Consider the following 26,108-nt stretch of genomic DNA (forward strand, 5'->3'; position numbering starts at 1 on the left):
GTGTTGCATCCAGTGAGTACATAGCCTCGGATGCAACTAAGTGTCAAAGCTTTTGCAAGCAACTAAGTTGTAAAAAATTATCAAATTAATAGAACTTTAGTAAATCTGGACTTGACTGATTTTGATATTTTTCTCAGAGAGGTCTCTTCATGTTAGAGACCTCATGTGAATAGACAGGTCTTGTGTAATAAATTAAATTTATAATAAAATCAGCACATCACAATAATTTTACATTATTTATTAAAGAAGGAAACATCCAATAGCCCTGTGTAAAATCTTTATTGTCCCCTTAGGCTGAATAAACAGCAATAACTCCAACCCGATGTTTCCTGTAGAAATTGGGCAGTCTCTCAGCACACTGTTGAGGTATTTGGCCCATACTTTCATGCAGAACTGCTTCCACTCAGTGACATTTGTGGTTTTTCAAGCATGAACAGCTTTTCTCAGATCCTAAAAGTATATCTCAAGGGACTTTGGCCTAGGTGAGAGGACTGCAGTTCAGTGGACTTGTTGCTCAATAATGTTCTTACAGGTAGCTTTTGACCATGACCAGTGGGATACTTTACACAGTATACTGACACTTTGAATTGATGGCAAGGGCCAAGGTTTGAAAGGAATGCAGTAGGCAGGACTAGCTGAAACCAGACTTGATTGCTAATCAATGTATTCAGACAGATAACCCTAATTATCTTTAACATGGTTAAGATAAGAGGGAATGGGGTTGCTATTTCACCTTATGATTGCATGCTTAATGGGTTTGAAACAAATATGAAAGTCATCCACCTTTAGAATATTTTCACTATGTATCTTTATAAACTACTCAAAAATGATGATGCAGTATTTAAGTAAGAAATGTCAAAGTAAGGTAAAACACATGAAATACAGAAATCAAATGGGTCCACAGCCTAAGATGCCTGCAACAACAGAAAGAATCAGACTCAGTGAGAATCAGAATCAGTAAGAGTAAGATAGAGGTATCATGGGGAAGACTTCATTGTTTTGTGGCTTTAGAGAGCAGCAATTTTGTTAGCAATAAGTATGTGAATTTTCAATGTAAAACCACACAACAGCAATAGTGAGGCACTTGTCGAGGATGGTGTGAGCACCGTTAAAGGCTGAATACAAATGTTCACCTAATAGACTTGCAGACTTGGTTCTTGCAAACCTCAGTCACGTGTATTGAGATATATGTCACATGCATTACGTCAAGTCTGCAAGAGCACTTGGCTGTGAGTGGATAAAATACAGTACCAGTCAAAAGTTTGGACACACTTTCTCATTCAAGTGAACAGGAAGGTCAGACCTTTGACTGTATGCAATGTGATGGGACCTCAGACCTCAGCAGCTGTCAGTGATATGACCAGTGCAGAACAGAATTCACACTTGCAGTTTGTGTTCAATATCAAAACTTCTTTTATATATACTGTATACATATATAATATAAAAGTAATAATATATATTTGTGTCACTGTATATATCTAAATTATGTCTGACTTAAAAGTAGTTTGATTATGGGTGAGGTCTGCACTTGGATCAGAGTCTCTGGATGTCCACATGCGCTGTAGACTGCTTGCAGACTGGAGAGATTGTGGATTTGGACAGGCATTTCGGACTTCACAGGTATTCACTTGTAAAGTTTGCGAGTCTACAAGTGGGGGAAGTCCAGATATTTAGATTCAGCCTAAGTCAGTGTATCATATCCACTCAGGTCGTAAGGTGACATAATGGCAGATTAGGCAATGATCACCTCACTTGCTGAAGTGGCTTTTGGCTGAAGTTGTTGAAGTGACTCAGATCTGATTTAGTGTGAACAAACCAAATCAGATTTTTTCATATCAGATCTGGACCACTTGCATATGTGGTCCTAGATCTGATTCCTATCCAATCTCTGTCTATACAGCTGCTGTCAGAATGGTCAGATGGGAATCCATGTGGTTTTTCACTTCTCTGCATATGTGCATATTGTGCCACCATTCAGTGTCAGCACCTCAAACCCCAGTAAAAATAAACATGGAGGAGGACAACAAAAATGACGGGGGTCAATGGAGAGATGAGGAAGTTTCACATTTGTTGCACATTTATGGAGAAGCCTCTATTTATTTTCTATTTTATTCTATCTCTATTCTATTGGACAGTTACACAAATGACATTATGTTGTTATTCTTGTACGCATGCGGCTCACATTTCAGGTAAATCTGCACATGTGTGGCAGATTAGGACCTCAGTGGTGTTCACAATGTAGCTGGATACCTGTCACTTACAAACATGAATGTGAACCATCAACACAAAAAGATCGGATCTGACAAAAAAATCTGAATTGAGCATTAAGGCCTCCAATGTGAACATAGCGATAGACTGTATGACTTTACCTTTCATCTGTTTCATCTGTGCACAACCACATCTGATAGTCTGCATCAGTATTGAAGCTCTTCGCTCTTGTCAGTCTTGGCTCAGTCTTGGCTCAGTCTTAATTTAATTTTGCTTTACTTATCAGTGCAGTGCTCTGTTAGTATCTTTATGTTTCTGACCCTCAGTTGCTGTTCTCAGTTAAGTCTGATTTATGTATATTCTCTGCATTTCCTTCCATCATTCCCTGCCACGTGTCAAAGAAATGTACACACCCTCCGCCATACATGCCTTTCATGTTCACCATGCTATTTTAATGTGAAAGCACTACATGTGTCAGTCACATGAGCACTGCCCCCAGTTTTTCACTTTGCAGAAAATCATATCATTTTCTTCAGTAGTTAGAAAAAGTAAGCTGTCCAATCATATCACAAGACTACTAACTGACAAACACATGGGAGGGAGACTATCAAATAAACTTAGCCTACATCAGTGACCAATATTTCCATATGTGTTTATCAGGATCCAAATGCATCTTGGCAAGGCACCATTTAGGCACAAATCTAATAAATGTTCGCATGAGCACTAATGATTTTGTGTTCATTACAGTAGACAAATTTAATCTACTAACAAGGTGCACAAGCATTCTGTTAATTAATTGTGTGGTTGTAAAGTGCAAAATGAAGAAGATTAAGCAAATCAAATTTCATTTGCTAGAAGCTTTTGTACAAAGTATTCAGATCTATAAAGAACGTGTGCCAAATGCGTCGGCTGCTGTCTGCTACAGGCTTTCTGTTTTATGAAATAGGTAAACAAATACATACAGCATTTGGGGACAATTTTCCCTCACCTCTGCTGATGCTACTGCTGGTAAACATTTTGCAATTTACATAAAAGAAAACATTGCACATTGAAAATATAAATTCAAATAATTCTCATTATGAAAGGCTGAAAACTAAAATTTGTTTGGTATTTTGATGTAGATTTTGATGGAATATTCAGGGTCCCATTTCACTAACTATGTGATTTGCAAGTTGTGATTTGTAACACCTGCAATTTGTAGGTGACAATCATTTGTGAAGTGTGACGTTGACAACAGCAAGATCTGCTTGTAAGCAGTGCTTACAAATTGCTTTTATGAAAGTGGCCCCTGTATTTCAACAGTAAAATATCAAATTTGACAAACATGAAAACTTTTTTTTCAACTATATGGAGTCTGGAATTCAACCCCTTACATATGCTGTTTTCTGTGTACCAGAAACTAAAATGGCTTCTCATAACATCCTTGCAAGCATGACCAATTCAATAATCCACCATAACTAACCCACTTCATAAACTAAATCAATGTTTTTCTACATGCATGTGACATCTATAATATTATTTAGAGCAAACATAAACCCTCTTGGGGAAAAAAAAAAAAATCTAAAAGCTGCAACAACTGAATGTTTATGTGTTTATATCTTCATAACATTTTTCGTATACATGTTGGTTCAGTTGTGTTTGATCTTACTCACCGTCTGGTAGGTTATAATGAATTTTATCATGTGGCCCACAGGCATGTTCTGGGTAAGGAATGCTCTCTGGCTGGGCAGGGGTGGCTGGTAGTGAATCTTTGCTGGTGGGAAAACAAGAGTACGCCATGAATCCTAAAAACAGCATGTTGTTTTTAGTAGCAGTAATTCACTTTCCTGGTCTCACCTGGTGTAGTTCGTATATAAAATATAGGACAATTGCATGCTTTAATTTATAGACAGAGTAAAAGAGGGAAATAAAACGGATAACACACTATTAATCAGGATGGTTTTATTTTGAATCATTGACTAGCATTAATGGCCTTGCAAAGAAATCCCCATGACCTAATGCTACTGTTGGCTGTTGCTGTGCTCCAGAGCTCTAATCGCAGCACTTACATCTGCAAAAGCTCCATTTCTCTGATGTGAGATCAGTCGAATAACTTCATCAGTACGGTTAGGTAGTGCATGAGGTAGTGTGTGTCAGGCATGCAGAGAAGAGAAGAGACTGTTTCTGTGCTTGCTCTGGCAAGTGAAGCAACACCTGGCCAAAAGCCAGGCTTTTAACGAATGAACCCATGGAAGATGTGAAACATTATTTAGAAACTGTCAAGAGCCTGTCAGCAACCTCAAAATAATGCCCTCAATGCTAAACAAAATTGATGAGCCTGAAGTAGTAAAATTGAAAAACAGTGACATGATAAGTGGCTCCAAACTAATTTGACATGGTCACTTAGATGTCCAAATGACAGCACTGTACACATGACATAAGACCTGTCAAGTGGTGTCATATCCATAATGCCACTTGTTTTGACACCAAAGCCAGCTAAGTTGATAGCAGGAAATGCCTTCCACCTCATTATTTGTCAGTCAGATGTTAAATTGTTGATGGTTAAATGAGACATATTCTGACATCTTTTGAACACTCAAGTGCTCTAGAGTGACAGTACCGTCATTCACTCTTACATGTACAAATCTGCTGTGACACTTTTGTGGAACTTCATCACAACTCAGCATCACAGTTAAATCAAGATGACGTAAATAAAGTTTCTATGGGATGGCAGTTTATATAACTAAATAACATTAAGCACACAAATCTGGTACAGTGTGCTTAAAAGGTGGCTAGCTGATGAATAGGGGCAGCATATTGCAGCAGTTACAGAAGAAGGTAATTGTCATGCATTCTTTCTGGCATCCAGCAATTTCCAGACGTGTACTTTTGAAGGTGCCTCACTTTTGGCACCTTCTGATAAGGTGGCCTAAATTACAAACCTTATCCACTATACGAGTTGGCATCTCCACAGAATAAATAGTGAGGATTTCCTGTCTGTCAATAGAAATGAAAAAGCTGCTTAATATTAGCTTGACAGCAGTCCAGTGTTTGCTGTTGGGTTGACATACCTGCAAACTGCACACAAACACACATAAAGGAGGAACACATTATTTTGGCTTTGGTTACCAGGAAAAATGGCAGATATTCAAAAAATAATCAAGTTTATTATTATTATTTACTTAAGAAGTTGACAAGGTCAGTGGGAGTGTAGCACATTTGCATTTTTAAAGCATATTTCCAAAATGACTTTGGTGATGCCAGTGTCATCAGTAATTGGACATTGCCATGTAATATACACTTAGGGATACAATAGTGTTAAGAAAAGTTTATCAAAACTCCATTACATTGACTATAACAGTTAAAATTATTTATATTTATTAGACCTTTGAGGATATTTAGAGTTAGTTTTATTTAGAACTATGCAGTATATATCTCTATAATGCTAAACATAGATAACCACTGAGTCAAAGGGTCCCTGCTTTATAGTTTGACCAGAGGATGAAAGGTGCAGGTCTTGGGCCAGAGGTGGAGGAGTACAGCAGGTTTCCTCTAAAGGATGCTGTCACAATCCTCATCCGTTCCATTATCTGAAGAGCTCTCATTTGACAGCTCATCAGACTGCATTTTGCATCAATCTGTCATCTTTGGAAAACAGCTGCAAGTTCAAGAGCATCTTATGACTCCGTGAATAGGTTCCTTTCATCCTGTTCATCCTCTTTCTGTCTGTCTAAAACTCACTTTCTCCTTTTAAAATCTTGTGGCATTTGATCCGCTCTCAATTCATTTTCGTGAATGCACAACTCATGGATAATGTTGACCTTGCTTTCTCAATATCCTCTGTCACTAAACTGTGAGTCACATCTTTGGTAGCCTTCAGCAAAGGGCTTCCAAATTTCCATTACTTTCTCACTCTGAACTTATAACATAGCGCACTGGCACTTTCAGTGTCTTTGACTGTCAGAGGGATGAGGAAAGTGAAACATGAAAAGCCACTCAAATCAAGATATAACATCAAGGGACGATGATGCAGTTTCCAAATGACAATTTATAAAGAGCGCAAAGAAGCTACAAAAATAGCTAAAGCTAGGGCGAACTAAAGTTCATGACTGTGCCTGTGCAAGCTATGAAATTGGGTCATCTCTTTCATCCTGAAAAGCCAATATGACATAACAATCTTTTGTGGAGAAGAAGATGTCTTGCTAGGTGTGTTGTCCATGTGAAAAGAGAAAAAGCCCTCCCATTAGACTTAATGTTCTTTGACTCCAATGAGTCAATGTTTTGATGAAAACAAAGTAAGTTAAGAACCCTTGATACCATTAGGTATCCATGGAGGGCCAATTCCAAAAAAATGAGGCAATAACGACAGATGGATGCCATTAAAAAAATAGCAGCCCTCACTGTCATAAATCTATAAAGCCATCAGAGATAGGCAGCACTATTCAGCAACCACTTAATCCAAATGTTAAAGATGGAGTCCTGTATCTATGGGCACCTTACATCACAGATCTTTTATTGAATTACATAGGCAGCCCCTTGATACTTATTGAAATTGAAGCCTCAGCAGTAGCAGCAGAACCCCTCCCCCCCATCTCTCCATACACACACTGTAGTTCTGGCATTACTTATAAGTGTCTGCTGTTGGCCTTGACAAAAATAGACGCAAGGAGAATGACCCTTTTGGCTAAAATTGCCCTCATTAGTTTAGAAGTTAATTTAGCTGTGGTTTATTATGGGTGTCCTTTAATCTTCTTTGAATAAATACCCAACTAAGTATAGCTGTTGGACTACAAACAGAAGATGCATTTAATTTTGATTATTCATTTAAAGAGCCTTAAAGGCTCTTAATCAGCATCTTATTAAAAGTGATGGGATCCTTCATGAACCAAATATTATCTTCTAAAGTTAAAAAAGCACTGGTTATTTCAAATGAGAGATTTCTGTGTTCGTGTTCTGTTCTCTTCTCATTAGTTTGAAGTAGGCAGGGCTGTGTTGGAAAAAGGTGACATCAAACATTTGTACACTAATCAGAGTTTAGCAATATTGGAATTAGACAAAAAATCTCACAGTTGCTGGGTTGTTTGCTTATTCTACCATCTCAGACACTGAAAACACACACAGGTGCAGACCACTGTGAGTCCATCAAAATGAGAACTAATTTCATAACACTTCTCTGATACACCATGCTTTATACCCCAAACATTGCTACATAATGTCAGTACAGGAGAAATACTCAGGGAATAAAGCATGGTATATTGTAGAAGAGTTGTGTTATGTGTTTAATTTGATGTCTTGTTGGCTTATGCTGCCAGACAGACACCACCGCCAGCCAAATCTGATCAAACCAAACCACACAGTCCCAATGAAGCAGATGAGCTTTAGAGTGTCTTTTCATTTGTGGTAGGGATTTAGTTTCAAACTTCTGTTTTAATTGACATAAATCTAGACACATCTTCAATAATACAGAGAAATTATTACGATTTTAAATCAAGTTTTTAAGTGTTTTAACTCTCTTAATGAGTAGAACCAATTTTGGCCTATCAGAGATACATTAGATCAGTTCATATGTTGGCCAGAGGTTGCAGTGCATAAATGCCGAAAATATGTTTTAGATAATTTAGAAATAGTGTCACCCTGTCCACCAGAGAACACAAATTTTAATGTTATGAAATGTCTTGATACCCACATTAAAGGATCCATGGCAAAAAAAGTTTGTTATATGTTGATCTTAAAAGATTTAGATTGGACAATAAACTATAGAGTATATCTCAGCTTAAATTGAGGCCCCATCATCATCATGCTCTACACAGAAATGACAAGACCTTTAGAAGAGAGAATTGACCACAGTATGTCCTTTTGGGAGTTTAATATTTTCCATTGGTGAACAAAACTTTGCAAAACCACATTTACTATTTTCGTCTGCTCATCAACACTCACAATATTGCTCATCAGGAGAGATAGATAAATTCATTTCCACAGTTTAAACTCAGCAAGATAAAAATCACATTGTGTTAGTTATCTTCACAATCATCTCAGCTCCCACTTCATGTCTAATCTCTAAATTAAGCTCCATTAGTTTCATTCACAGCACAGCAGCTAGCACTGGCCTAGAATCCTGGCTCCCACAGTGTCAGTTAGCAAACTGATGCTAATGTAGTGCTCACCTGTTTTCTACTAGTGTAAACATAAGATGATAGATGACAACATCAGATATAGTGTTGCTCGGCTGCCTGTCAAGTTCAGGTGCAATCATATTCTATCCCCCTTTAGTGAGGTACAGTTTTCGCAAGTCAAGAACTTTAGGTTCACCCACTCAACAATAAGGACCCACACACATGCCCACATGCCCACATGGACACACACAGCCAGTTAGCCTGCTCTGCCAGAGACTCCCTACATGATAAAGTGAGACAGAAAAAACATTGAAACAAAATGCTAATTTAGTAACTGCAGAGCTGTCTCTGTAACTGTAGCTGAATGTTAGACTGTACATCTAATTGCATTATACTCCAACTGCATGCTGTGAAAGCTTAATTAGAATTGTTTTTGTTATGCAGTCTTAGAATGAATATACATGAAAACCTATTTACCAATTAAAACATGCACATACTTCAACCACACTTTCAAAAGTCAACCCATAACATAAAAGTCAAGTCACACATCCCAAAATTCTCATTTCCAAGTCCTTTTCATGCATAGCAATCTTATTTGCAGTGAAAACAAACAGTTCATAAATCATTGAGGTGAGTGAGAGAAGTGGTAACAAAAAAGGATGAAAAAAAAAACTGACGGAACTCATTATAAAAGATGGATGGATGAATGGGGAGATAAATCCAGGAGCCAAGAACAGGCCAAACGTGATATATTAGGGGACACACAGCTCATATCCAGCATTTGCGTTTGTGTTCATGAATGCAGCTGTAGGTGTCTTTGGATGCCAAGCACCTCCTGGACCCAGAGAGTATTCATTTATTACTTCGTTCATTAATTTATCCATTAATTCACTCAAAAGCAAGTGACTTGAGAATTAATTAGGAATGTCAGAAACAAGCATCTGTAAGTGAAAAGCCAAATGTGAGTGGCTATTAATACTGTAAATGCTTTACAACTCTACTGTCCAAGAGAGGCTTGGAATTATCTTGAGTCATTATCAATATTCCCACTATCTGTGTTACGCTCTCTCATTCACTCCCCCACGAACTGAGAAGCTGCTTAGATTTACCCACTATCCGATAATTAAAACGAAAAATGTCACACAGATGACTTCAAGCAGCAATCCTCTCTTTAATTTATCCCCAACTCCTTTTGGGAGAGGTGAAATCTCAATCACTGACCTGACTTTGGCTTTTGAGAGTCCCTGTCAACCTCCCCACACTGATTTAAGGCCAAAGCGTGGCACTGTGGCATCCAAGCCAGAGCAATCCATGCTGCATAATTCAACACTGCTCTCAAACCTGTCTCATTAAGAATCCTGGCCATGGTCCATAGCTCTGAGTATGAGGCTTTGAGTGACAGATCTGTTGCCAGCTTAATACAAGCAGGCACAGACCCAGAGTAAGCCCAAGCTCCAGATTCAGCTTCAGCATCTTCCAAACCTGGCAAAAACCAGCCCTGACTCCAGTTTCACCATCAACCAGCACGGACTCAAGTCTTAGTACAGTATGTGACCTACATGTGAAAAGCACCAGCCAATCCCAACTCCAAGGTCAACTATGTTTTGCCCTGAAGTTCATTAGAAGTTGGAATGCAGGATTTCTTTTTTTCTGACCAGGAAAAAAAAAGATTCTACTCAAGAGTTGGACATGTTTTCTTAAACTCCCTTTCACAACATGATGTCAAATGCACATGGCTGGCCACACAGTCAAAAGTAGATATATTATGTTTGCAGTAATGTATGCTGTTAATTAAAAAGACTTGGAAGTTTGATTTTCAACATGGCTTGTTTTTAAATGCTATGTTAGTTTGTTCAATTAAAACTTTCTGGTTCGTGTGAGCAGCCAAAAAAAACACAATACTTCAGGGGTCCATATTTTTCTCTCCTTGGTAGCTCGATTACAGGGAGGTCGGTAATGACGTGTTTGCCACTTTCAACTTCCCACTTCCGACCATAACGAATCTCACATTAGCCCCCAGTTAAAGTTTTGGCCTTAACTCTTGCTCTGGTTCAAAATCCAATCCAGGAAATTCTTCAGCCTAGGGCCCAACCTTAGACAGACTTTACTTCAGCCAAAGTTACTACCACACCCCAAAGCCAAACAGATTTAGGAAAATCAAAGATTTATCTGCATGGATGCACAGTTTGCCACATCTGACAGACGTGGTGAGAGAAGAGGATATTTGCCTTCTGCAACAGTGAGAGTGATACTGACCTGCCAAATGAGGGGGGCAGGTGACAATCACAGCTCTGCACAAGAAAGTGTCGGTTGTGGTCTTCACCCTGGCCCACTCATCATCCTGTTGAAACATATAAACAGAAATACAGCTTTATTTAATAAGCAAGTTGCACAGATTTGTTGGTACAGTACATCTTGTTTGGTATGGTTGAGCTGTTTAAAAGTGCATTTTGCTGGATGATTTTTGGGTACAATTTATTTCAAATACAGAATGACCAAACTGTATTTAATTAACTTAACTGGAGTCATTATTACTTTCCAGTAGCTGACTCCATCTTTTAATATGTTAATAATGGTCTGTGCATATTTTAAATAATACTGGCTATTATAGCGTTTTTAGCCAAATTTGCATTTCTGCATTCAATTAAGGCTATGCAGACCTGTTTTGTTGTCTATACAGAAACCTTGGTCTTTGAAAGAATCAGTCCATGACAAGCATCATTAATTGTCATACATATCCAGACATGCTGCAGTGTTCAAGGAATAATAATTTCTTGAGAGATCATTTATAAATGAGGTTTTATAAACTAAAATGATTTATTTCTATGACATTGTGATTTGCATTTTTATGGATGTCAGTTGTGACAATCTGAAAAGAGAAGGAGATATTAGGCAAATGACAAGGCAAAATAAACTTTAAAAGGTGGTTAAAAGATTATGTGATGGTAAGATGCTCTACTGTATATCACTGATTTTGACTCGCTGCAGACACTCTTGCCCTTACAGTTGCAGAGCTCCCGTGTGCTTGCTCTTTTGTTATCACATGTATTTCCACTAAACTTAAGCCTCTGGTGATAATTAAAACTCTCCCACCACAGAACATTACTGTGCAATGTTCTGAGACAACTAGATATTTTTGGATGCTGAAAATTAGGAATTAAATTTACTATATATTTAGCTCTCTGTACTGGCTCCCTAATAACTGTAGGATTATTGAAAACATTTTCTTTTGACTTAAAAGGCATTAACAAGCCTGTCTGTACTTAGGAGTTCATATCTCCCTGAACCACCAAAGTCTCAAGCAATCCGAATATAAGCATCTTAAAAAGCACTTATGTTTATTTATATTTTGATAATGATTTTACATATTATGGTTAGTGTTTAGGCAGCACTATTGCCTTACAGCTAGAAGCCAACCTGGCGCTTTGGGCCTCTCTGTGTGAAGTTTTCATGTTCTCCCAGTACCTGTGTGAGTTTTATCTGAGTGCTCTGGTGCATCTTATGGCCAAAATACACCAGGCACAGACGTAGTGCAACATGTCTTCCGCAGCATGGCTGCAGCAGAGCACGTCCATTATAATCAACTGAAGCCTCTACACTGACCATGGAAGCTGCATGCACCTGCGGAGGCATCGCGGCTGATCTCTATTTTTACACAGTTGGTCTGTTTTCTTTTTCTCCACACGCAGCTATGCAGCCCTCCAACAGGTAAAACTACATTGAAATGTGTAAAAAACAAGTACAATCTCTTTAAAATGATTAAAATAAATACCTTATAGTACCAGAGTCAATGAGACGCAGCATTGCAACCTTGTGGGGGTTTTTTATATCGTACATTAAAATAAATCAATCAAATCGATGTGTATCCATTATCCTGTAGTTTAAACAATCTAGTTAATTAATTCAGTTTAGCCTATGCTTCCAAACCCTATATAACCAACTGCATTATCACTTGGCAAAACTCAATGGCTGGCACGCAACCACATGCCGAGTCTTTGTAGCAGGTAAAAAACCGCATGAGATGACGCATTGCATCTGTGCCTGGTGAATTTTGGCCGTTACTGGGAATCCACATAGGAAGCACGACATGAGCAACATGTAAGCACGTTCTATCCATTCAGTCCACACTGGCTCTGACCTGTGTTCAGCATCTCTGTCCACAGAACCGGCCACCTGTCAGCAGCAGCTCCTGACCAGCGGCTAACCTGCCTTCACCAGGCTGACTGACAGCTGAAATTTACTGAACCAAAATAGTTTTAATGTCAGCTCCTCAGGAAGAAATCAACAGTTCATTGATTTTATTTCCCCACCCACCTTAGCCAGTGAGGGGACTGGGAGCCTTGATCAATCAATGTAGATACCGTTAATAAGTTCAAAACACATATAGAGCAGGATATCTGTGTGATTTAAACAGCTGTCTGTCCAGATGACACTTCACTAAATGTGACAGAAATAGACTTGGAGCGTAAAAGAACGCAGGGTGTCTCTGTGAGACACGCATCGCTCACGTGTGTCTCTTATTAAGTGTGGATTGATATATTTAATAAAATGAAAACATATCTGTTCCATGAGACACACCAGTGACGGCCGTCAGAAATGCTTCTAAAAACGGCTTCTATGTGAATTGACCGTTACCCATCTTTTCCACCTGGCACGGCTTTATGACGTTGTGTCTGCGATGCAGTTTTGTTCTGTCCTCTACACGGCTTCATACCCCACTGGGAGTGTTTCAGAAGTGGAGCATTTTGCATGCCTGATTTTATTGAGTTGCTCAGATTTTGTTAATTTTTCCTTGATTTCTGTGCTTCTACCATGGGCAAGTAGGCTACGTAGTTAAATGGTTTCTTTTTTTTCTGTTTTAAAGGTCGAGTCAATGTTTCTGGAGAAAGATTGTTCAATACACTTTTTGCCAAATTCAGTGAATATCTCCTCACAATCCATTAGCTTTCCATTCTGTGTGTGCACTGAAAAAAAAGTGTTCATACACAGCCCTGGGTCTGTAAATGGAAAACAAACAAGATGGCTTGGAGCGAGCCACACAACATTATTCCAGCCAATCAGCAGGGGGCGTTTGTGCTCATACACAGTACAGGGGGAAGTCATCAGAGCAGTGGTCTGTGCCAGGACATGACAGTCTCCTGTGTCCAGCACCTGTTGAATGGTGGGGAAGGGCTGGTGAACTGGAGACAGAGAGGTTGTGGCCAATTCACATAGAAATTGTTTTCTCACAGAACAGATACACTTCCATATTATTAAATATATCAATCCACACTGAATCCGAGACAGTCTCACATAGACTTGCTGTGATTTTTTACACTGAGTTTATTTCTGACGCATTTGGTAAAGCATAATCTGTGCAGGCAGCTGTTTACATCACACAAATATCCCACTGTATATGTGTTGAACTTATTAACTGTATCAACGAATCAATAAATACAAACACTGCTGATTTCTTACCCTGGAGTTGAGATGCAAACTATTTTTTCTTCAGTAAATTTCTGCTGTCAGTCAGGCAGACTGCAGCAGCAGTGGGGTCCTTGTGGCTGAGCTGAGGCTGGACAGCCAACACTATCATCAATATTTTCGGATGAGTGCAGAGCAGATGGATGAACTTCTGTCCCTCATTGGCCCTGAACTGACCAGACAATCAACTAATTACAGAGCTGCCATAGCACCCAAGCAGAGACTGGCTGTTGGAGTTGAGTTAAGCTACAAATTTCACAGACAAGAAATCACTGACCGCAAGCTTAAGAAACTTTTAATATACAAAGTTTTTAACAAATATAGTAAATTACTGTTCAAATTTCTAAAGTCTCTATGGAAATATTACAAAATTTAGATGTAGAAAAATAAATATTTTTACTAAATAGCAAAAGTCAAGAGGCATTTTCAAACAAATTCACACCGTCACTTTTTTAAAACCACTAACAATTTACAATTTAACAAGTTTTTCTCTGTATTATAGGTCTGTGTAGTAAGAACCCCCAGTGCTAACCTGATGTGCCAGATGGTTCTGTGTAACAAACCATCTGGAGAAGTCGTCCTTGGAAACTGTTTGGAAAAGGGCAGGCACTTTCAAAAAATACTTGGTAGGTGATTGGATGAACCATCTGTCTATCACTGCAGCTGGATTTGCAAGATTACTCAAGAATCTTCATAGGATGCTGTTTGGTCTGAACCACCGGTGGCTTCAGCTTCAATGAGGCCACATACTGGGGCACACTTGACACAGAAATTTATTGTCATATCTTGGCTGCCCCTGCAGCCTTTACATGCTCCCTATGTGGCACCCCGTCTCACGCAGCCTCTTCCTGCTCCATTCCCACCCACGCTGAGCTACATCAAAACGAAACAAGAGCTTCAGCTTTCTCTCATTTGTCGTCAGCGGCCTCACCAGCACCCATACCTCCATAGCCAGCATCATCTGCCCCATCTGTCATCTTTCCCATAACCAACGGCATACATAAAAAAGGCAGACCCATCATGCACAAAGGATGTCACACCATATGCAACAGCTTCAACAGTGCCAGATACATGTCCCAGTGCCACTTCCTCCATGTCCTGCTCCTTCTGCGGTGGTGGCCACGCCCACCCTGCATTCCCACACAACCCCACTTCACAGAAGCTAGGTAAGCATCTATCACCTCCTATTGACATCCCTGCTTTAGCAGCACCACTTCGTAACCACCCTGATCCAGCTTTTGTTAAGTTCCTTGTAAATGAATTCAAAGAAGGTTTCCACCCTGGAATTTTCGCACAACAATCCATCTCTTTTGAATGCAAAAATCTACAGTCAGCCATAAATGAACCAGAGTCAGTAGACCGCCTGCTCACAGAGGAAGTTAAAGAAGGCTTCATGATTGGCCCATTTGCTCATCCTCCTTTTTCTAACCTCTGCATCAGCCCCTCAGTATAGCAACCAGGAAATACTCTGGAAAGAATTATTATTATCGATCTTTCAGCACCCCAGGGCAGTACCATCCCCAGCATTAATAGCCTGAGTCCGAGCAAAGATTTCTCATTTCACTACGCTACCATCAACCATGCCATTGCCCTCATCAAACTCACTAGCAAATGGTTGCGGCTCTTAAAAGACATCGCCAGCACTTTCAAAGTTCTCCGTATCCACCCTGACTTCTGGCAATTTTTCGGCATCTGCTGGTGAGGTGCATATTACTTCACTGTTAGGCTCACTTTCAGTTGCAAAAGCAACCCTAAACTCTTTGACACCCTGTCAGAAGCCCTCTGCTGGATCCTGTCTAACAACCATACGATTCTGTTCCTCACCCATCTCTTGGACGATTTCCTCATCATTTCCCCTCCCTCATCACCAACCACTTCCGGCCTGGTCATTTTGACTTCAGTTTTCTCTGACCTCGGGGTTCCATTGTCTGCAGAGAAAACAGAGGGCCCCTTCACATCCCTTCTCCCGCGTGTAGAGTTCCTCATCAATCAATCAATCTCAATCACTCTTGAGACAAATCTATTTCAGGCTTCACTCCCAGACGAAAAGCTCAACCAAAGCAGCCTTCTGATCTCTTCTCTCTCCCAGGCCACCTTCACCATACATGTCATTCCCCAAGAGCAAGCCTCGATCTCTCACTTGCTATCTATCACTTCTTCCATCCCATCACTCTTCCATTGGACAGTTCAAGCCGTGCCGAACTCTGTCTGTGGCTCAACCTTCTTGCCAACTGGAACAGGATCACTTTCTTTTATGACGACCAATTGACTCACCCACATGAGACAGTTTGCAGCTCATGTTCCCAGTCACTCCAACGCCATCTCTGGCTCTCTTTCCTGTTTCTAGTTTCAGAAGTTCAGAAGCTCGGCCCTTCATGCAGTTACCTTCCCTACTCCAGTTCCTCCATATTCAGCACTGATATTCAACTTGTAAATCCTTGCCGTTGCCCGTAATACCCCTGATCATCTACTCCCAGAACTCCATCATCAATAGCCTATCACCCTCAACCCTCTCACCCTACTGCACAGCTTGGAAAAGTTTCCATTACTTTCATGACCATCTAACATAACCTTTCAGTCGTTTGATCTCATCACCTTGACTTGTTTCGTTACCTATGCCCATTCCGTGATGGCTATTAAAAAACATGCCATCAAAGTTTCTTAGTGGCATCAGTTTCTTCTCCAAACTCATAACCGAAGGTCCAGGCCAGGCCTCCAGCCATCCTCAGATAACTTCACTCCGTGAAGGATTCATACATCAAGAGCCAGCTAAAAATCCTCGCTGCCTTCCTCTTACTGCCGACTTGCTGTCAGTCTGCATCCACACCATCTGCTCCGGATACGGCAATCTTCATGTTGCTCAAACTCCATGCTCTTGCTTGCTTTTTTGGTTTCCTCAGATGCTCCAAATTCACCACCTCAACCATTCACTTTGAGCCACGCCGCCATGCTTGCTCAATCTCATCTTAAGTAACTGGAGGTATTGGGGATCCATCGTTGCCCAGGTGCTGCAGCGGACTCCCTATGAAGCCTACCTTGAACTACCACTTCCACTTCTGAGACACTTCTGAAATACGCTGCGGCACATCTGGTGGGATCACAAGCATTGACTAGAGTGGCCACGATCAGCTATGGCAACTGCATTGCAGCCAGAACGCGAAGCAGCCACGCCCGGTGGGATCAAGCCATAAATTGTTCGTAATTGTGAATGTCAGTGTGAATGTGTTTGTCTGGGATAAGCTACAGCCTCCTGTGATTTTATACATTATAAGTGGGCATAGAAATTAAATGTCTTCTTCATTCCCATCCTTTTGTCATTCTTAATATTACTGTAGTATACTTGGGAGAACTATAGGACTGCAAAAACCCCCAATTATTTTATAATTTATTTTAATTTTGTTATATTGATTTATTCGATTATATTTTCTTTAAATTTATTAATCGATGAAGTATTTAGTATATAAGGTCTCTGAAAATACTGAGAAATGTCCCTCGCAATTCCCCAGAGTCCATTTCCCACCAAAAGTCCGAAGTCCAAAACCCAAAGCCACTGCTAGACTAGAAAAGGTACTAGAAAAGCGACAAACCATCATACTGAAGAGGCTGCAACCTGTTAATTCTAGGTATTTTTGCTTGATAAATTACATAAACAGTAAATGTATTATCAAAAATGCTGCCAATAATTTCCTGCCGATTGACTGATTGATCAAGCGACTAATTGTTTCAGCTGTACTTTAGCATATTAGAAAATGCATAAGGAGTCAAATGTCAGTCTCCTTACTGTCAGAATCCAATCCAGTATTCTATAGTCTAATCCAACAATCACATTTAATGTTTTATCATCCAGTAATCAAAAGTAGTATTGTATCCTCTCACAATGAACAACTACATAAATAGATACACAAACAGTAGAAATGAACTATATTGATGAGGAGCACTGGGTTAAGGGTGCATGGAACCTCCTTGGCCTCTCAGCTGTGGATAAGGAAGACAGTCAGGCGGAACAGACAGTGCCTTCACAGGAGACGGCCTGTTTCCCCACTGAGGAAGCTGTTATCTCCATGTCGTGCCTCATCAATCCCTGAGTGAGCTGTTACTGTACTCTACCTGCCATATGGCGGTCACAGCAGAACCCAGCCGGACATTCTTCCACCCAACACGGTCTGCCAGACACTCTGAAAGCTGTTGGGTGCCTCCCTGTGGAGAGACAGATATTACAGTTCAAGGTGGGTTCAAAACCCATAGATGACCCTTCCCTGGATGGGCAGAATGCTTGAAGTTAAAGGGTCACTCTACCCAAATTACATAACAACAAACTCACAGTGGTGTCTAGCTAGCCATGCAGATAATTATATTTGCCATGATTTTTATGTATCTGCCTCTGAGACTTCTGCCAACATCGTGGTGCTCAGGCAGTTAGAATTTACATTTGAAAATCTCATCAACAACATCACTTTCCAGGAAAAATGTCCAGTTTCTCCTGTATAATTCATAGAGTTGTCTGTCAACAGTTTTGAATGGGAGCTACTTTCTTCCGATATGCAGAAAAACGGCAAATTATTCAAAGACTTTTTTAATAGAAGAAATCATACTGTATGTTAGAAAAGTGGGTATAAAAGATTTGTTTTTAAACAAATTACACACAACAAAATAAGATCTGAATGTAAGCTCTAGTGTAAAGTATTAATGAGAGATACTGTACCGTACAGTCCACAACTAAATGAGTACTGACTTGTATATACAAGTACAAGTACACATAAAAGATGAACATATATTCAAAATTCAAAACAGATAAAATACTACAGGCTCTTGACTCTTTCATCATATACAAGTAAAAAAAAGCAGGCCTATTCCAATTATATTTGATGCTGCTTTTCCTGCATCTGTGGTGTTGTCATGCTCACAGTGCTGCTCATAATAATTCAAAAATCAGGAAATGGCGAGAAAGCAATAATAACTAAATTGCTGCAGATAAAAAAAGTGGAGGAAATATGCTAAGACAAAATTTTAAACTACAAACACCTTGTTGCCATTTTCTTTAAGGCCTTGAGTGTCCCTTAATCTTGATGGTGTTTTTATATACTATACTATCTATACTACTGTGAGGGCAGAAAAGGTTCAAAAGCAGTAGCACAAACATAGAACAGTGGAACTGTCATGCTGAGGGGACACATAGAAAAATAGAAAAACCCATTACAAGACCACAGCTCAAAGCGTTTAAACAGTCTCAATCAATGACACTTCAAGGGCAATGAAAGGCAATGTGTTCGATGGGACAGGGCTTGAATGAGATGTACAGAATGTGCTGAGGGGCTGGATGCTAAGTTCTATGAAAGTAGAAAAGAAACCTACTGTGGTCTCCAGTTTTGAAAAAGCACTTGAATCAACAATATGCAGTCTGGGGAAGGATATGAACTGTGTACCTTAATCTTGAGCTCCTGAGCAGTACCAGGAGTACTCTCCAGCAGAGGCAATAGCCCTCCAGCTGCTGCAGCATACACGAGGAAGAAAAGGAAGGACATTTGGGATGGCTCCATGCCAAAGACAGACCGGCTACACAGTCCAATCTCCTCTTTTAGTTCTGGCAGAAAGGGATAAATGAATACATACTATAGCTCTCACACATATAGTGATAATATCCATTCATTCATATCATTCCTCCCTGCAATGACAGCATTCTGCAAAGTTGTATCCCATCACATAGCAAACCACTGTACAGTACATTGTGAAAAAAACTGTTGTTTGCTCTGTCACATGAAGGTCTACCATTGTTAGCCAGTCTATAATCCACAGACAGGGTGTACTAGAGAAAAAGACAACTGAATAGATGATAACAATGTCTGTAATAGTCTTGTGTCAAATGTGGATGACTTTTTAGTCTGCAGTCAATAAATCTGGTCCTGCAATGTTTTATTTTATGTGCATAAAATCAAGGCATAAAACTTAGACATTTCACATACCAACAACAAAACAATAGCAGCATTCCATCCACACTGAAATATCCTCACAAATATTGGATGGACTATCATGAAATATGACATCCAAGATTCTCAGAGGATAAATCCTAATAACCTCCTGACTTTTTATCTAGTGCCATCATCAGGTCAAATTTTCAGTTTATCCAAAACTTTGGTTGAAGGCTAAATACCTGCAAATGTTTTCATCAGCCTCAGCTTTGCATTTACTGCCAATTTGCACATCAGCAAATGTTAACATGACATTCTTACATGTACTTGACCGTGACTGTGGACTTCAACTTTTATCTATTGAAGCGTCCTTGCAATTGCAATTTGCAATTTGTAGAAGGAACACAACATGTTCACTTCAGGAAGATAGAAGTGGCAATACTTTTAACTCTGACCTGTAGTCCAAGCATGTCGCTCAATGAATGAGTGCAGGGTCATGCTGTCCAATTCAACAGCATTGGGAGTCCTCGAAGGATCCTGGACACATACTGTGGCGCACAATCTGTCAATCTGTGCAAAGTACAATCACCACAACACACCCACACATGATAAGGTTCCACTTTGAACCAAAAGCATTCAATTGTTACAGATAACAACAAAAGAATAGTTGTAGGCGCCAAATATGATTATGCCATTTCGTTTTTCCTCATGTTTTCTACTTCCCACTGCTACTCTAACCATTTGTCCAGGACAGTGAATTGTGTGGTACTTTTCTGTGTGGTACATTTACTCTCCAATCAATCCAAAGCCACACTGCATTATTATTGTGTAATACCATTACCAGATCCATTTGGGATATATTTTTTGATTCCCAGCATGGTTAGGATATTGGACAATAAAGCTGATCAAAAAGAATGATTACAAAAACTGGCCTCATAATACAGTATATTTGCTGACATACACTCACCAAGCACTTTATTAGGAGCATCTAATGCAATCCAATACCACAGCTCTGCCATAATTTCCATTTTTACGAAGCTTATATTATTTCAGTTTTTATTGACATTGTCAGAAAGGTGATAATTCTACTTTATGTTTATTATTGGGGTCATAGTGGGTGGTCATGGTGTACTGGAGTGCATTATATTGAAAAGTGTTCCTGGTATTTTGCCCTCCTCATGTCTGTTAATAGGGTGGACAAAATATTAGTAACACTTTTCAATATAATGCACTCCAGTACACCATGACCACCCACTACGACCTCAATAATAAACATAAAGTAGAATTATCACCTTTCTGACAATGTCAACAAAAACTGAAAATGATTAAGCTTCATAAAAGTGGAATTTATGGCAGAGCTGTTGTATTGGAGTGCATTAGATTGCACAGGTGTTCTAATAAAGTGCTTGGTGAGTGTATATACTGTATATCATCTATCATCTATCAGTTAGTCATTGTGTCTTGGTACACATGCAAAGTCAACAATAAATTAATTAAACCACTCCTCAGCATTCTAAGAATTATATCTGTCCTCTACGTTATTGGCATTTCTAAGGATGAGAGGATTGCTCTGACTGAACATAGTCCTATTTAGAGAATATTGCTGTGTTGCTATGTTGTCTACTGCTTTACCTTCCACAAGAGATGGGTGAGGTCCATTAACACCACTGGGGACAGAGCAGGGATACTGGTTCTGTAGGTGCGAACTTTGGCACCAGGCCCACCCATGTGGTGCACCTTCTTTCCAGTATTGAATTGTGGGAAGGTCTCCAAGCCCAGCTCCTTTATGAGCTCCAAGATGTGCACTTGGGTGCTGAAAGAGAAAGGAGGCTGCTTTTTAGAGCTTTATGGTGCTTATATTTACAGTGTTTCAGGATTTAGGGTCATTATACTTTCAGCTGATACAGACTCATAACTGCATTTATACTAAATGTAGAAAAGTAGGCTGGAAAATACAACATCTCTTGAGTGAGTCCTCAAACAACTGGAAAAGTCCTTGAATACTGGTAAAAAGTGGACTTGAAGCACCTTAGAGATACTCTGCCCTCATTAACGTGCTCTTGAACAATACACTTGACAGTTTCTCTTTCTCTTCTCATTTGAGCTGTTCTTTTGCCAACAATGTAGTTAGGATTGTGGCCTGCTAGCTAGACAGCTCCTGGATATGTAGGTATTTGAAGTGTTGTAACCAAAATTTCTCAATAGATATATTACACAGGCTGACAAAGACAAGAACCTTAAAATTCTGTAAGGAAGACTGAGCCTCTTGTGACATTCTGAAAAATTAAAAGTAACATAGGACAATATACTTCCCTATTCTATTGTTTTACAATTAAATTTTTACAATTAAGTTATTTTATTGTCAGTTATTTTACTTATTCAAGGATTTTCTGATAAATGGGCACCTTAATTGTTTGTATGACTGACATTAATATTCTAAAAACTCAAAATCTCCAGCCCATGTCTCAAAGAGGTCAGTGAGTGATCTATAAATCATTTACATCACTTTTTCTTTGCAAGGTCGCTGGGGGCTGGAGCCAATCCCAGCTCACATCCCGCTGGCAGGTTTGAACCCAAAAACAGTTTGTCTCTGGTGAGAGTTCTAACCACTGCACCTCTGGGCCACCCGTCAAGAAGTGAATTTCTCACAATGATCATGTGGACAAAGCTCACAAGTCTAGCAGCAGTCTAAATTTTCTGCCTGCTCTGACATTACAAGACCTAATGATTTCCTTGAAGGTATTCTGCAGTATTACATATTACAGTATTATACATAATGGAAAAGGGTAAAATGTCTCTGACTGACTTTCAATTATAGCAGCTCTCTCCAGAATCATCAACAGTGTAACTCTGCTGCATTTCAATTAAATGCTTTTCAGTATCATAAACAAAACAGCAAATCACAATCGTAAGAAAACTGTTCTTCTGTTTCTGTTCTTGTCAACTAGAAAGAGCATGTAAGACAATTATACATTAGAATAATCTTAGAATAATAATAAATAGTGATGTGATCTCAACTGGAGTGACTTCTTGAAATGTTACTTGTGCTTGCATTGTTTTGGATACCTTCTCTGTTTTATTCCCATAGTTTTTGATCAACATTACCTGCCTACCCACTGCCCTCCAAAGTCCCAGCGATCAACACCATTGGCTGCTGGTATTTCAGTGGACACTGTGCGACCTCCCACCCGATCTGCATGGCAAACCATACATGATTTAGTCAGATCAATACCTCTTTTTCATAATCACTGAACTAAAAGAATCCTGTAGAAAATGGTGCACCATTTGAGGTTACCAACTGATGTCAATCATGATAAAATTTTACAAACCTTTTCCTTCCAGTATTAGTATTCTCAAATTGGGATCCCTTTTTCTGAGCAAATGAGCTGCACTCAGTCCAGATAGTCCAGCGCCAACAATAATAACATTCCAAATTTCTGCAGTCATACTGAAGCTCAAGTGACTACGATTTCCTGTGCCAACTTTGCGTATGTCAATAAACCGTGGAGTCAGAAACAGAAATCCAACTTGTATTCCCTTTTCTTCTGCGTATCAATTAGCTTATCTGCAAAGCACGGGCTGCTTTCATAATAGTGCACTTTGGAACTGGGAACAACTGAGCTTGTGACCTACTTGGCAGAGAATCAGTTGTGTAAATTCCAGCAATAAAAGCCAGAAGAAGCTTTTGATTTTTTGAACAGCTGAGGCATTATCAGATGTAAAGTCTTGTGCATTTGTAACACTGTGTTTAAAAAAAAGAATGCAATTGTTCAGAATGTTAATATAATAATAGTAGTATTTAAGTTATTAACACCAGTATGAGTAGTAATTTTAGGGTTAAGTGTTTTTATATTTCAAATTATTATGCTGTCACAGCTGCACATACTTTTGAATTTAAGTCTGCTTGAACTGAAGGCCGTATTGGACGACACTGTCTGTTTAACAAATTTAGCTCCAAGACAAGTCTGGAAGAAGCAAGATGTTTTGAAAAGAGTGTGTGTGGTCAGCAGTTGGACAAAGCATATATATAAAGCATACAGAAACCAGGGCAATACATGCCACAAAAACTGTTAAATGAAATGTCAAATGGACAAAAAACAAATCTCGTCAGGGGCACCACAGCATTCTCTCTAATTGTGTGGTCTATGTTATGAAACAAGAACTGCCACCTTGAGTTTCATTTGGTTGGTTCAATTTCTCCCAAGTGTTTACAAAATGGCAAGGATATTCAGATTCATGTCTTAAGAACTGATTAATTTATTTTTTGAAAATGTCTTTAAGATTTTGTGTAACAGAGTTACACAAAATTCATGCCAACAAGGGTTGGTGGAACGAGTGAGTACTTGTATGTTTAATCTGTCTAGGACTTGTACATGAACGTGAAACTCCCTGATGTATTTGTTTGGATTTTATATTTTCTTGTTTTTTGTCTCCACAAAAGCTCTAGCTCACAAAATAAAAATGCCAGAGAAGCCAAACTTGGCACGTAGGTGTAGATAGCGTCCAACTACTTAGGCTATAACCAAAAACTCATGTTGCACAGTGGTTACAGATATTTTTATGAGTTTGTTGGTAATTATGAACCAAGATTAAGTGAATGGTGTAACTCTTTTTATGTGTTTTATTTTTAGTTTGCAGCCGGTGAACTTGCTAGCTCAGTAGCTAGTAATTAGCTTCTTGCACTACCTGTAATTGCAATGATAACATGCAAATGAATCTCACATGCTGTATTTTTTACTCAGTGCTTCAACTGTGAGCAGAAATTGGTTCCAATAGCCTGTTTGTTTTAGATTTATTGGTAAAATACCTTGAGCAAACAATTGCCAATTTGTACAGGAGACACTGAGTAACATTAGCACTCACTTGGGATCCTGTTTCTGTCCACAACAGTCACTCTCTTTTTATCTCTGTATTGATCTCGACCAATTTCTGAGGGAAATATCTGGCTCTTTAACTGCTAAATTCTCCACTGTGTTCACCAACTAGTGGCTGTGTTTTGCGAGGCTGGTGTTGGCTTGTCTTAACCCTCCTGTTGTCTCCTGTTGTCCTCCCGGGTCAAAATTGACCCAGGAAGACAACATGTGTCATTATGTGCTGTCATCAAAAAAATTTAAATGGTTTCAAAACTGTATCCTGACTAAGAAATTATGAAATATTTTAACTATAGTTGAGATCAGAGGAAAATATGTTGATGGATTATGGCAGACTGGTATATATAAAAGTTTAGTCAGCATATTCCCTACACTGGACTCCCACCAATTTGCCCACAGTTGAAACTGGTCAACCTGAAACAGGTCCAACAAGTGGATGCCATTATCACAGCACTTCACACTGCTCTGTCTCCCCTTGACAACACCACCTACATGACAATGCTGTTCTCATCGCATTACATTTTGTTATATTCATAACTACTATGTGCAATGACAATACATTTTAATCTAACCTTATCTAACTTTGTCTGCTGTTTGCTGCTAGGCAGGTAGTGTACAGTACAACTTCTATTGTTTGTCCTGAGTTTGTTCAAATGCTTTTTTTTCCCCCAAGTAATTAGGAAACAATGAGGAGTACCACTGTCATGTATTTTAAGTGATTAAATATAACTTCTTCAGCAAAACCCAACCCAACAAATATTGTTACTATGACCTGAGCTGCTCAATTTTTGAAAACAGTGGATGTGGGGGGTCAGAAAGGAGTTTAGCTGTCTCAGACAACACTACTTTATCTGCTGGTGGCTATAAATGAAAATGTTTTGTCAAAAAATTGCCAAAAAAAAAAAGAAAAATAAATGATGACTAAAAGAGAAGATTTGTGTGTAAGAGTTAAAATAAGGTGTTGATGTTCTTATACATCTGGAGATATTATCCTTTATCACTATAAATCAATGTAATGCATGTCTCTACTGTTTCTCACTGATAAAGGCTATTTCCCCGTACATGTGGCACAGAGATAAGCTTTGTAGTTTTTTTCATACTTTCTGGTAATGTATACAAACCTTGCTGGGTTGTGTGTTTGGCTGAACAATCAGTTTCTTGATACTTGAGACCTCACAGGCTCTCTTTGTCTTCCTTATTATTTGAAACCACGGACATCTGACAAATGAGAGGTGCTTAAGTGTTATGCGTGGTATTGTGTATGCAATAATAAGTGGGAGTGTGCAGTAGCTGTTTGTTTCCTTATGCAGGTTGAGGCAGATGATTTTCTCTTCATTTTTAAGTTAAGATGTTTTACATTCATTTGAGATTTGAATTTAATTTTGAAAAGTGAAAGTTAATGACTGATGGACTTGTGTGCAGACAGGCATACACAAAGATAGACAACTAAATAAACAGATAAGCAAGTAAATATTATTGACTAAAATATTTAAAATGTTTTTTCTTGCAGTACAGTTCTGCTCTCATCAAATTAGCACCCTGAGTTTCCAACTACCTCATTATCATCA

The 26,108-nt window shown here is 39.1% G+C and overlaps 1 protein-coding gene across 1 annotated transcript in view; it reads right to left on the bottom strand.

The window, feature by feature from the left end:
* The window catches only part of si:ch211-127i16.2 (probable flavin-containing monoamine oxidase A), a 61,374-nt gene extending 38,258 nt beyond the window's left edge, over window positions 1-23,116 (bottom strand). Inside the window, exons 1-8 of the mRNA XM_042396045.1 lie at window positions 22,999-23,116; window positions 22,775-22,862; window positions 21,302-21,482; window positions 20,125-20,239; window positions 19,187-19,344; window positions 17,871-17,960; window positions 10,557-10,641; window positions 3,861-3,961 (exon numbers count right to left, since the gene is read on the bottom strand). Of these exons, the coding sequence (XP_042251979.1) occupies window positions 3,861-3,961; window positions 10,557-10,641; window positions 17,871-17,960; window positions 19,187-19,344; window positions 20,125-20,239; window positions 21,302-21,482; window positions 22,775-22,862; window positions 22,999-23,116 (936 nt within the window). The remainder of the gene's footprint in view (window positions 1-3,860; window positions 3,962-10,556; window positions 10,642-17,870; window positions 17,961-19,186; window positions 19,345-20,124; window positions 20,240-21,301; window positions 21,483-22,774; window positions 22,863-22,998) is intronic.
* Between the last annotated feature and the right edge of the window lie 2,992 nt (window positions 23,117-26,108).

This window comes from Thunnus maccoyii, chromosome 19 (genome assembly GCF_910596095.1).
Source record: "Thunnus maccoyii chromosome 19, fThuMac1.1, whole genome shotgun sequence".
Taxonomy (NCBI): domain Eukaryota; kingdom Metazoa; phylum Chordata; class Actinopteri; order Scombriformes; family Scombridae; genus Thunnus; species Thunnus maccoyii.